Consider the following 13,825-nt stretch of genomic DNA (forward strand, 5'->3'; position numbering starts at 1 on the left):
TCAGTCTTAAAATGAGAAGGCTGCAGGAAATTGCTGTCTTCACCTATTTAAAGGGAAGGTATGACAGACTCCACTTGAATCATCAAAGTATGAGATGTAACAGACATAGCTAACAACAAGGAAAATTACAATTGGATATTTTCCTTGTTGTCACATAGTCCAACAGGAAAACCACTTGTCCAGATAGGCTATGAAATCTCCATCCTTGACAATACTCAAACACAAACCCATCAGTAACAGACTATTTTGGCCTTGTTTTAAGCTGTGAGAAAGTGACACACAGAGGTCCCTGCCATCCTACCTCATTCTACAACTGTATACTGGCAACACAGGGAGCTCTTCTTTCTGGAGGTCCCTGCTGACTGGAAGGTGGCTAATGTTATTCCAATTGACAGGAAGGGTGGGAGGGAAGACCCATGAAAATACAAACCTGTTAGCCTAACCTCAATTGCTGGAAAAATTACAGAGAATATCCTACTGGGTACTACTGAAATGCAATGATTAGGCACAGATTCACAATGGGAAAGACCTCTTTAAGTAGTTAAATTAGCTATCCTAAGAACACATCCTCCTAGAAACTATACTAAGACATATGGAGAACAGGCAGGTGATTTGAGAGCCAGCACTGCTTTACCAAGTGCAAGTCTGTCTGACCAACCCAGCGGCCTTCTGTGTTGGAGGGACTACATCAGTGGAAGAGATACAGATGTCACCTATCTGGACTTCTGTAAAGGCCTGTAACATAATCCCCCACAACATCCAGCTAAACTGCTTATGCTGTCAAGAAAATAAGGAACTATAACAAAACCAAGAGATTTTACCAAAATTGTTTCCCAACTTCCCATGACCCCAAATTTCCATACAAAAACCAGCTCACTCACCCCTTCAAACATAGCTACAACTCCACTTCTCACACAAGTTACAGAAGTCTTAAGAGATGGTCTGTCTCCTTCACGAACTCTCAATCAACTTCACAAGTCACCCATTTCCCAACAATGTAATCACACTGCTCTAAACAACAGCCTCTCACATTAGCATGTACACAAGGCAATGCATCTCTCACAACAGAAGAGCTGATTCTACCAGGAATTTTAATGCTTACTCTACCATAAAAATTATCTTCAAGAGCAAAAGGTCTAAGCATAGCACTAAACCAGCTCTAGATTCCCTGGGTCAAACACTGTGTACATGCTAACACTAGGCACTCATTAGATGATTTCAACATGTATTTACACAGAACTACTACTGTCTAAATTAGTGACTGCCTAAAAGGATAAAGGAGCACCTTACCTTACTCGAGCCTCCACTACCTATTTGCTTTAATACTGTATAAACTCTGCCATTGATGGCAAGGCATTCATGCGAAGGTATAGAAGCTGGAACCTGTGTACACACAGAAAAGGTTAAGAAATAAATATTGGTACGTTCAACAGAACTTGACAGCTCTACTTCTTGTTAAGTTAAAATGCTTTAAGTTGCCTTGCTCTTTCTGAAGATAAAAGTTGTTTACAAACAGTAAAGAAACTTCAAATGAAAGCTAGATACCCAGATACTGATCACCATTTGGTATGTAACATCACTGAACTCTTGTAAAAGGTGCCAATGCTCTTCATACTGGAAAGCAACAGAAGGGTGTTCTTTAATAAGGCTTCCCAGATCATTAGGGACACCTCCCTCTTTACATATAATGTCAGAAACTATATTATCTAACAGACTTTCAGTCCCAGCATGCAACTTAAGAGCTGTACTGAAGTCACCTACCATTTTATTTGAAGCTAATTACTAGCTAGAAGACTTCAGTACTGCGAAGTTGAAACAGACTGCGTTGCCCTTGTCTGCTATACCAAGCCATAGAAAGGCCTCAAATTTGATTTATTAATTCTTATCCTCTGGTAGGAAGCTTAAACCTATCCCCCAGTTTTATGTATAGTTGGGAAGGTTCCTACCTGAATGTGCAACACATCTAAGATAACATTTTTACATATGTCAGGCCACAACAAATGTATCAAAATTTGTGAAATCTAACAAAAATGGAGGAGAAATCCAATCTTTTACCTCCCTCAAACTCATGGTTTTCAACACACACTGCTTCTCTTTATTGGTAATGCACTATAGTGGGTAGTACCACTGTAAAAGCACTGCAGAAGAAAACCAGAGACTCTAGTTCTTTCCTCTGTCATTAAGTAGGATCTGAAAAGGCTGAGGTTGCAGACAAAGGCTCCAGCACTTTGACAAAATTGAAGTGATTTTTCAACACCTGAGTAATTTAATCTAAATTCAGACATACACATGAAGAAAGTTATTCTGGGAATAATAGACTACTTTCCATTACTGATCCAGGAAGATGAACAGTAACTTCAGATTAGAAAAATATATACACACATTTATTTTACCTAAAGTAGGTCCCAATGAACATATGTACTGAAAAAATGACAAAATTGTTACCTGCAAGCCAATTTGATTTTGAAATGGAGTTGCTGGAGTATGTGGTAAATAATATGGGAACTGGCTGTAGGGAGTAGAAATTTGACATCCTGGTAGAAGCTTGTCCTTTACAACCGGTGTGTTGAAGCTAACAAAAAATATGAACAATATTTGCATTAGTTGTATGTTTTTAAGACTAGTTTAACAATGAAATTGAAATCTTCAATATTTCTTGAAAGTTAGCCTCCATTCAATAATTAGCATTATAAAGACCCCAACTTCTTGATTTAGAAGTCCTTTTAGAAATACACTGAAACTATAATACACTTAGAAAATATTTTTAAAACACTAACTCCCTATCTTCAGACACTACCTGGCACTTCCCAGCAACTGGGAAGTGAAAGAACTATAAAGCTAGAAGAGCTGACTACAAGAGGTTGAGACAGTTACTTTTCCCCAGCTTGTTATTTATTCAAAAACTTCTTAGATTACCTATTTTTTCAAGTAAGCACACTGAAACAGACAACTTCAAAAACCCTCACTATTGCCATTAAGAGCTTTAGCTATACTGTGTATGAGTGGAAGGATCATGGATTTAAGAAAACTAAAGATTGCAAAAAATCAAATTTTTTTTTATTTGTTCTGTTGAGGTGTCTACCATCTACTTAGCTATATTGCTGAAGATACTTTATTTTTTCCCACTGTTTACAGAAACTAATGCCAAGATCAGAACTGGAAAAGAATGTATACACCTAGGATTTATTTGATAGAGTAAAATCACAGAAGTTAAAAAAAAAATAAAGAACAAAACCAGTCAAAAGCATGGTTCTCACGGAATACAGAAGCACTCAGCAATTCTGCATATTTACCATGTACATACAAACTAAGTAATGAGAATTTAATCAAGGACTATTATCAAATTCCTTCATGAAATGATGTGGTTCATTCCCTACATATATTCTGAATTCTACAGCTTTAGAGACATAGGTCCTACCAACAGGAACAGTGCTTACTCAGCATACAACCTTGACCTATATGATTCATCCTAGAGACTTATGAAAACAATAAATAATCACATAATTAGAAAGATTTGCCAACACAGGCATAGGGGCTTATGCCTAATTTAAGGTCACATGGAAAAACAAATACTATCATTTCCTAACTTAAGTGCTTAATTCTGCAAGCCTCTGGATTTCTTGAAGTACTTTTAAAAACCTCAGACACTTGCATCATAGGAACTAAGCTGATATACAGTTATCAATCTAAAAAGCCTGTCAGTCACAAAAAAAAATGTTATCTAAAAGGAAGTGTCATGTAGCAGGGGTCAGCGAAAAAGGTAAATGCTGTACTAAGGACTTATTTATTTGATAGTAAACATTCAAATGTTGAAAAGTTGACAGAAAAGGCAAAGGTCCCTAAATGCAATCTGAATCTCAAAATCAGGCACTTTACAGAAGCACTTGGAATGTTTGCTATCTGAACAGAAAAATGTAAGAAATCCTGTAAAAATCTGCTTAAGTCTTTCCAGAGATCAACTACCATCTTATAGTAGGCTTACCAGGCCATATAATCATTAGATGCGGTGCTTGGTGTTCCATAAACATGTGATGGGTCACTTTTCTTAGCAACAGCATCTGGTGGTGATAATTGTCTTGAAACAGGATGACCAGACTGTTCAAGGTTCATTTGTTTTCCCTACAAAGGGTAAGGCAAGATATTCTATCACACAAGTAAGAACACAAATATTTTCATCAACATGAGAATGCTGCTGCTAGCACACATGTAGTACATACTCATGTTACTTTACCTCTCCATAGCAGCTTTTCTGGGACACTTCTTGAGTTGGCCATTTTTTTCTGGCACTAACACAGTTTAGTTTAATCTGCTCCAACTGCTTTCTATAGCTTTCACTAAAACTAGATTGTTGCTGTTGACTTTCCAGACTCCTGGGCTCTGGCATTTTCAGCTCCTGATGCTGAACTTTATTTTCTGGAAAAAAAAACCAAAAAAACCAAAACCACAGATTAGTAAAAGGATACAATATTCAGTACTTGAAAAGTTTCTAGAATAATTTTACCTCATTTTCTACATCAGACTAAACAAACACAGTTGATTTACTGGAATTAGGCCTTAAAAGACATTAATGTAATCTTCAGGCTCCATATTCAATTCAGTGTAATAACATAGCAACTTTCTTAAAAATCTTAAGATACGACCGTAACAATAACAGAGATGCAACTGTTTCCTTCATCAACACAGAATAAGAGTATGTTTATAAATTATACTACAACATCTTGGGATGTTGAACAGGTTTATAAAGCATTGAAGACAAACTTATTACAATACTCCAAACTAAAAGTCTGTTGTCTGTGACAACAGGCAACCTATAACCCAGCATAATGACTGAAACCAGAGGCCTAAAGGGACTTGGCACTCTGTCCCCTGGTTACTTTTGCACAGGTAGTACAAGAGTGAATTGGTAGGATGTGGCAGTGCAGGCTGCAGAAAGCACAGCTTAAGAGTGTTCCTTCACATGCCTGAAGTTCTCCTTTAAAATTACTAGAAAGCAGCATCCCATGCTGAGCAGCTTAATACAGTTCAGCTGCTGAAGGATTGAACTATGTCAACCAGCATCTCACCTAAAAACTGGAATGCAGCATGAACAGGGAAAGTATGACCTGAAACCCAAACTGTTCCCAATGCAAGTCGGTGGGAAAGGTTTCACTGGGGGGCTGAGGGGACACTGAAGTCAAAAAATCACCATTTTTCAACTGAAATGTTTTCTTTCCTATAATACATATGTATTTATATAATCATAAATTCAACTCTTGCAATATTAGACATTTTCACCTAATTTCTTCAGCAAGAAGAGAGAGTCACTTGGGGAACTAGCTTTCTGATGAAACACTGAAATAGCAAGTAACTAAGAGGTTAGTACACATACTACATATTCCATGATGTTGGTAAATGATTAGTAGCAACCTTCTAGATTTTACTGGCCCTGAAATCCTTGCTATAAATCCAAGCTGGTTATAACATTTTCCAGGAAGACACAACATAATCTCATGCCATCCCTATTTCTAGGTGACTTCACACAACAGTCAAAATCCATGTATTGATAACTCAACATCTACTGAAGTATTTATTTCTGAAATACACCAAAACTGACAGTTTTTAAAAGAACTTTAGAAATCAATCTCCAAAAGTATGTTAATAATACAGTAAAAATCTCAGCCATTCAAATGATAGCAAAACCTTAAATTTCTTTAAAAGATAATTCTAAAAATGGCAATATACTTAAGGCTAAAACCCATGTTTAATCCAAAGCATTTAAAGTAATACAAAGTGTACCAGCATATTTGATTGACACTGAAGTTTAATACTCTAAAAGTATACATTTATTTAGTATAAGTGTCATTCATACAAAAGGATTCCAGCAATATAAGTTAAATTATATTGCAATGAATATAAGAAAACAAAGGTAGAAATTATCCAGGACTTTGCATGACAGGAAAAAAAGGAACATCGGAGAAGCAAACCACTATAATTTGTCTCAAAAAAAACCCTAAAATGGAGGCTTCAAGAAATTTATAGTCTTTCATTTGAATTTCTCTCCACCAACAGCTACCTTTTGTCCTTTGGTATAAACTAATACTGTTACTTGAAAAACTGGCAATATTTTTCTACTCTCAAGCTGGCAAATCTCCCACCATTGCTATTTCAAAGCCTATTTGTTGCACGTATTTCAAGAGGTAAGAACATAATGAATTAGCACTATACTTGACATTTTACTTCCATCCCAGCACTTCAGTTTTGGACATTGTCACAGTTGAGATTTTTGTGGGTTTTGGGGCTTTTTTTTTTCCCACAACTATCAAAGATACCACACAAAAGCCAAATTCTATTTAACCACTCCCCAAATCCAATCAGACCAACTTCTGCTTTTTGTAAAACATTTTATTTAGCAACACATTTTTTAAAAATATACACATTTTAAAAAAGCACGTTTTCAATGCTTTCTGTGTTTCAAACTACTCAGACATGACATTAATAGTTACCTTCTTTTTTCATCACAAGACTTGTATCCACTTTGGTTTTGAGAGTTATAGTTGAATTGGTAGCTGTTTCTGAGCTGCCCTTATCCAACATCTGCAACTGTAAAGCCATTTTTTCTTGTAAGGACTAAAGAACATAAAAAGCATCTTAAAGAATCAAAGCAAAACTCAAGAGTAGTATCCAAAAGACATTTCCTTACAGTAATTAAATGGCAGATAGCAAACATGCTTCAGGGAAGAGAGCAGGTTACACAGACAAGTATCACTGATGCTATTTTCAAATACATAAACACTCTGAATTTCATAATCCAGTTTCTATAATAAAGACACCTAAATGCTTTCTATTCTGGAATTTTCTTTTAGGGGATGGGGACATGAAAATGTAAGACAGCTGAAAACCAATCTCTATCAAAAGCTGTAATTCATGGCTCCATAGAGCACTTTAACTTAGTTGAATAGACTTCACTAAGTAGAGTACTTCCCATGATAAAATTCATTACTACAACTGAAAGAGGTCCTGTAGTCAAATCGAAATCTGTTTATCCCCTCTTCATTCACTGTATTTTTAACACCACTCCCATTGCTCAGATGTACTGTTCAGAGAAAGCTCTTTTTTAATGCCCAATTACGCTTAACAATTTTCAAGTTTAAAAGCCACAATGAATGTTTCTATCCACAAATAATGTAGGGGAAACCCTACATTATTTTTCTTGAATTGAAAAACTTTTTATCTTTCTTACTAATACCATAGGATAGATCAAGTTCCTTTTATGTATTTAAAAAATATTTACGTTACCTGCATATCTCCCAGGCTGTACGAATCACACCCACTAGATTTTGGTTCTGATGGTGGAAAAGGTGCAACGAAGGCTGTTTGTTTGGAGCTGGACATTTGCCTATTGAAGTAATATTGTTAATTACATCATATGCCAACATACAGTGTGGCAATGGCCTTTGTTGTAAATGAGATGAGAAAAGTAGTTGTGAGAAGACTTTTGACTACAACCTTCAAATATAGAGAAAAGCAGGTCCACTCAGACAGCAGAGTGAGAAATAATACAAAGTCGTCCTATAAAATGAGGATTTTAAAATATTTTGGAAGTTATGACACTACCTTATCTCTAATTTTAAAAAGTGGACTACATAAAAGTAAAGATATTTTGAACAAAATTTATTTTGGCCTTAATTTCCTTTTCTTTTAGCTTACTGATTAGCCAGAACAAGAAATTTGTGTTTACATGCTTTCATACAAAGAATGTGAGTAGTAGGATCAGAAGCAGGTTACTGCAGTACCCGTTGCGCCGATAATGATTATTTGTCTCTAACCTTCAGGTCAAATTTAACATTAACATCTGACATTCCCACTATCCAATAAAAGCACCATTGAAAAGGAGTATTAAAATCTGTTGTGCTGTAGGTAAACCCAATAACCATACCTCTTTGTAACACTAGCCGTGAGTGGGACATCTGAATCCTCCATGTCATCACCATCATCAGATAGTAGGGCAACAGGAACCCTCCCAAATTGGCAAATCTAAGAGCAAAGTCAAAGTTATCAGGTGTGTAAAGCAGAATAAAGAGTTTAGGATTTTTAAGAAAATGTTACTTGTTTTACCTGGTTAGATTTGTTTAGTGGTCTCAATGGATTGTGGTAATTAACTAGGGCACCCAGTTCCTGTGACTTCTCTTCCCTGAAGGAAAAAACAAACTCAAAAAAAAAAAATCCACAAAACAAAACACACAACACTGTAGTGTATGTGTTTGGTTTTGGTTTAAATGATGCTATAAGGCATTAAATAAGAAATTAAGACATTACCTAAATAAAAATCTGGTAACAGTAGAAGAATTTTCACTAGAATCGCTCCTTTTTATGCTTCTGTGATTTCCACCTATATTCTGAAGTCCAGACTCCTGTGTACTTGATACTGTAGCAAAAATAGTTAAGAGTCATTTAGATCATATCTGACAAATTCAACTGAATCATTCTAAGCAATTAATTGGGCTAAATTAAACCAGCTGACTTCACTGAGAGCAAATTTGAGAATGGTCATATAAGCTGTGAGAGGTCAGGGAATATCAAGGCAGGCAATAGCAAACAACTCATTCAGCAGCCCCATCTTAATCCAGTAGAGAATCTTGCTTTATTATTGAAGATTTGGCAACAGTTTTCTGAAGTTGTACATTAATCTTAAAATGAAGTGTCAAGTCAACTTAATAAACTTCGTTAAGGCATATATTTCAGATATACTTTATGGCAAGCAGAACCAGAAATCAAATTATTTGAAAAGTCATTCTAGAACCTCAAATCCACAAATAAACACTTCAGAACAACACTGTCTTCCACATTTTCCCTACAGGCAAGGGGAAGGACATTTCTCAGAAATGAGGAAACCACAAGAACTCAGAATACACTAATGAAAATATATCAGCGCCTTAATGAACACACATTCACATGTTACAACACAGTTTAATTCTTCATTTAGGGAACAATGAGGAATACAAGCTATTTTAAGCACCTTCAGATAAACAATAATCTCTTGAACTCAACTATTTTCCTGACAAACCCTTTTTAAAGAACTCAAATTAATATCTGGTTATTTTGATTAAGATTTCTTCCATGCTACAAGATTTTTTTTTTTTAAAGAGACACTAAAGAACATATAAAAAAAAAAAAAGAACACCAAAGACAACAGGAAGTGTTCAAAAGCCAGGTTGAATGGTGCTTTGAGCAACCTGATCTAGTAGAAGGTATTCCTGCCCCATAGCAGGGGCTCAGAACTAGATGATCTTCAATGTCCCTTCCAACCCAAACCACACAACAATTCTAAGATATTATATAATATCTTCTACATCACATAGGCCTTGTGTTCCACCAGTATAGGAAATTATCTGCTTCACCAACAAAATTCATGGCCATCCACAGCATTCCAAGAAATCACAATTTAAGGACTTTTTAATATAGTATTTATCTCAGCATTTTTAAATTTGTATCAGTTCATTAAAACAAATTTTACTTTTCTTTTAAATTCTCCCATATTCCCCTTCTACTTTCAGCCAGAAGTCAGACTTCTGGCAGATGAACAGTGAGGTATTGCTTATTTTTAATACCTAATGTTTTATAAACTACTTATGTCAATAGACTTAACTACTCATTTAAATAAAAAAGGGCCTCAATGCACAATGTAGTTTTATTACCGACCCAGGACCATCATCATCTCACAAATGCTTCCCACACTCTCTTTTTTTCTAAACAAAGATTTTTTTTGTTTTTTACCACCAAGCTTGCCACTGGACTCTCACATCCAGCTGGTGATCTACAATACTTTCATTCCTTCACAGTCTGAGACAGCCTATCTGCTTTTCATGATACTCCTGACCACAGCTGGACCCCATGACCTAAGGGTCTTTTCCAACCAAAATGATTCTAACATAATTCTGTGATCTACATTTCTTAAATACTAAATTACTTTTTCCCAACTAAATGTGTTTGATTGCAGCTGGCATGTCAAATACTTTAGATTGCTGTGCATGAATGAAAGAAGAAGGAATTAAAACAAAGGTTTCTAGACTTGATGCATGGTTTATATTTGCATCACAACACTAACTGCATGTAACTGTCAAAAGCAATCTTTTGAAGCTGTGAACAAATGCATTTATATATACAGCATTCATATTTCCAAATAAAAACTTTCAAAAGCAGCTCTTCAAATGGAAACACGAAACAGAAAAGAACTAAATGCCAATACACTAAAATAGCCTCTACTGTTCCAGAGGACCACACAAATTCACTTAAAGCTAAATTCAGTGATTTAGGCCATGCATGTCCCAGAGTCTGAGATATTTCAAGTCTAGTGTTATTTACCTTTTAAACTTTAATCTTTAAATAACTGAATTAATAGTTAGCATTTTTTAAATACCTAATTACAAACTCATATATATGAAAAAATAAATGAGCCTACTCTTGCCCCAAAAGTTCACTGCTTTCTAACTGGCAGGCAGGGTTTTGCCATGCATTCTCACAGGTATTGCCTTTGCTCTGCAGCAGCAAGTCAATAATGTCAGAGAGAAACTGCACAATCCATGAAGGATATTGATATTCTACAAGATATTCTCCTGTGGCCCAGTACATCAGCAGTGGCACTTATGATGCCTATATCCGATTAATGATAAACAGAATAAGACAGAAAATAAAGTTCATTAAAAATTAATGCCATAGCTGAATACTATTAAAAGTGTTCACCCCCAGCTAGTGTTTCACTCAAAGGTTGATTAAATAGGTGCCAGGCAAATCTCAAACACCATTCCTGAAGATAAGGAAATTAAATCAGACCTATTTTACATTAATTGTCCTTATAAAATGCAAAAATATGGAAGTCCTAGACATCACTCTTGAAACAGTTAGCTGCACACACTTCAATGCTGAAGTCAACCATATTTTTTGCTCAATTCCACTCCAAATGAATTTCTCTATTGAAAACTTCAAGAAATAACTGTTCCCTTTTTGAAGTTATATACCCAGCAATAAGGATCACTTAGGATTTACAATACAGTCAAGCACTTCAGTTTTGTACTGATAAACTGACAGGCTTTGTCCATCTGTAAAATAAAGTTGAAATGGATTATTTTTCCTAGATTTGACTTCACTGAAATGACTGTCAAGGCTTCCCCAGTCCGTCCCAAGATATACCTCAAAACAACCTATATATGTATAGTGTAGTCTGTATGTTTCAGTTCTAATTCTTCTCAACCAACAGTAGCTCTTACTTCACACTTCCAGCTGTAAGTCTCTATTACAAACTACAAATGTCTGATGACAGTCAGAGGAACACCCTCTGCAGAATTACAGAATCTACCATCCCACAACTCCTGCAAACTACAGTCACTGCACTGAAGACAAAAACAAGCATTGAAGGAATAAGATTCATAATATAGATAAATACATCTGTTTATTGGACAATAGAGATTCTAAGTTTGTATCTGGACGGGACAAACACCAGTGACTTTTTTCCAATCTAGAATCACATTATGCATAAACTCAACCAGTATTTTAAGAAACTGCAATTACCTGCAAAGTTCTCCTTCTCCTCATCTGAAAGTAACTGCTTTTTTTTCAAATGAAAGTTTTGCAGAGCAGTTTCCAACAGTTCCAGGGGAACAGCAGAGCACTCCACAGCTTTCTGAAGGATCTGCTTACACTTCTTCTCATTTGCTAAGTAGTAATAAAGAGAGTTAGAAATCACAGAAGTAAAAAAAACAACTACACTAGGAAAATATTTTTTTAAGGAGATGGTTACATTCATGTTGTCTTATATTCACTTTGCATCCTTCTATTAAGCCATTGTTCATTAGGGACTTTTCCCCTTACATTGCCATTTTAAGGAAACTGCCCGGAAATAGTTAGAAGTGAATCACACAAGTCAGTTTTTCACATTAAGTTGAATACTAAGTCATAAAATATGCATTCTCAGTATTTTTTTAATGTTATAGGAACTGTAAGAAAATACAACACATTCCAAAATACATTTTTTCTGTAGTATCAGCAAGGAAATATGACCTTTATGAACTTCCATTCAGATCTGACCAGATAAAAATTTTATTATGCATATATTATAAAACATCTGTAATGCACTTAATAAAAACTAAATTTAAACCTAGATGTTGTTAAGTAAAATATCACTATTCTGGACAGCATTACAGTTAAGAAAAGAGGAGAGAAAAGCAAGGATATTTTTTCATTGCAGGTTTAGACATTACTAAATGCCATAAACAGGTAACTTTGAAGAGAGCTGGGATAGAAAAGGGAGTGCTTTAACAAAACATATTGAAGCAGTCAGTTTACATACATCAACATGCATCTATTAGAAAACAAAGTCCAATAAAGACAAAAGTGTACTGTAACCATGATACTTTCCTCAGTTTAAAGAGCATATGGGCAAAATGATGCAATGTTTTGCTACAGCTGTCAATGCCCCTGGAATCCCAAATGCTCTTCTTCCATTCTAAAGCAGCAAAACATAAACCACTCTGTTCTTACATACATGCCACATATATATATATATATATATATATGTATATTCCTTATAATATATAAAAGTATATTAAGAGCAACATGCCCATAGCACTCAAAACTCCTTTTGTAAATTAAGTTAGACATCAGTGTTGCCAGTAGTTCAGGCTGGTGGAAGCGTAGTGTACTCAGGAACTTATGCTTTAAGTAACCTATTATAAAAATATTAGATGGATGATGTCAGACACTGGAGCAAGGAAACACCAAAATTAGATGACCTATAATTTCATTTAAATCAATTTTGTGCTAATTTGTTAGAATTTGGTTTTTAACCATACAGTCAAATACTGTTTTTTCTCCAAATCATTAGCAAGTGGATAGGCTTTAAGAATCTTTAACAGCATTCTGTGATTCTACCTTTGGCTTTATTTAGTAACCACACATTGCTTCAATAAGACCTGCTACTCGAAAGTAATTCTTCCTAGTATTATGTGCCTTGTTGAGTAAGAAAAAGCATGACACCAAAACACGTATGTGAAAAATTAACTGCTCCATCCTCTTCAACAGAAGAGGATCCAAGATAAAAAGTAAAGCCAGAAGTATTTCTGAGTTTCAATCAGTCCATCACATACTAAAAGCCTGAATCAACCACCTTGGTATAAGATTTGAAATAACCAAGAGCAGAGTTTTATCAACCGTCGTGAGTTCTGACCAATTCACAGCAAATCATCTTCAAGTACACCACCCAAGGTACCCAAATAAAGAGAGCTCCTCATCTGAGGTATTTAAATGAAATTGTAGTCAGTATTTAAGTAAAAAAAAAAAAAGCCACAAAAACAGAATGGCACCTTTATTGTGTCACTCCATTTCCAGGTCACTGATATTCAATTATTAAGAAATCAACATCAATTTGCCAAGTCTAATTTCACAATTTCAACTTGAGCTTTTATCTTGAGCAAAACTGTGTGCTAAGGAAGAGAACATACGATGAACTTTTTCTTCTTAATGCAAAAGGAAATACTGACAGGTGTGCCAAGCACTGCTGAAATCACTGGGATGAAAGAGTAACAAAGCACTACCCCTCCTCCTTTGCCTCTGGCCTAAGTGGACACAGTGAAAAAGGAACAGCACTCTTAAGTAACAATATACAACTCACATGTTCCACTAATCCTCTTTGAAGTACCCAGCAGGGACACTGTAGCTCCATACACATTACCAAAGGACACCTAGATCAGCTCAAGGGTAACAGATACAAATCAGAGAGCACACTGCAGATAGAACAAAGCCGATCATAACTGGCTTATTTGCTTTGGGATTAGGACTTCATTTTAGGTTGATT

The 13,825-nt window shown here is 35.4% G+C and overlaps 1 protein-coding gene across 5 annotated transcripts in view; it reads right to left on the reverse strand.

The window, feature by feature from the left end:
• Window positions 1–13,825, reverse strand: part of TTK (TTK protein kinase) — a 32,239-nt gene that overhangs the window by 7,823 nt on the left and 10,591 nt on the right. For 4 of the 5 annotated variants that reach the window (XM_069011268.1, XM_069011271.1, XM_069011270.1 and 1 more), the window contains exons 6-15: window positions 11,545–11,688; window positions 8,296–8,404; window positions 8,095–8,170; window positions 7,916–8,013; window positions 7,276–7,375; window positions 6,483–6,606; window positions 4,232–4,413; window positions 3,983–4,119; window positions 2,446–2,572; window positions 1,291–1,383 (exon numbers count right to left, since the gene is read on the reverse strand). In XM_069011268.1, coding sequence (XP_068867369.1) covers window positions 1,291–1,383; window positions 2,446–2,572; window positions 3,983–4,119; window positions 4,232–4,413; window positions 6,483–6,606; window positions 7,276–7,375; window positions 7,916–8,013; window positions 8,095–8,170; window positions 8,296–8,404; window positions 11,545–11,688 — 1,190 coding nt within the window. The remainder of the gene's footprint in view (window positions 1–1,290; window positions 1,384–2,445; window positions 2,573–3,982; window positions 4,120–4,231; window positions 4,414–6,482; window positions 6,607–7,275; window positions 7,376–7,915; window positions 8,014–8,094; window positions 8,171–8,295; window positions 8,405–11,544; window positions 11,689–13,825) is intronic. The other variant, XM_069011272.1, reaches the window with a different exon arrangement.

This window comes from Aphelocoma coerulescens, chromosome 3, assembly GCF_041296385.1.
Source record: "Aphelocoma coerulescens isolate FSJ_1873_10779 chromosome 3, UR_Acoe_1.0, whole genome shotgun sequence".
Taxonomy (NCBI): domain Eukaryota; kingdom Metazoa; phylum Chordata; class Aves; order Passeriformes; family Corvidae; genus Aphelocoma; species Aphelocoma coerulescens.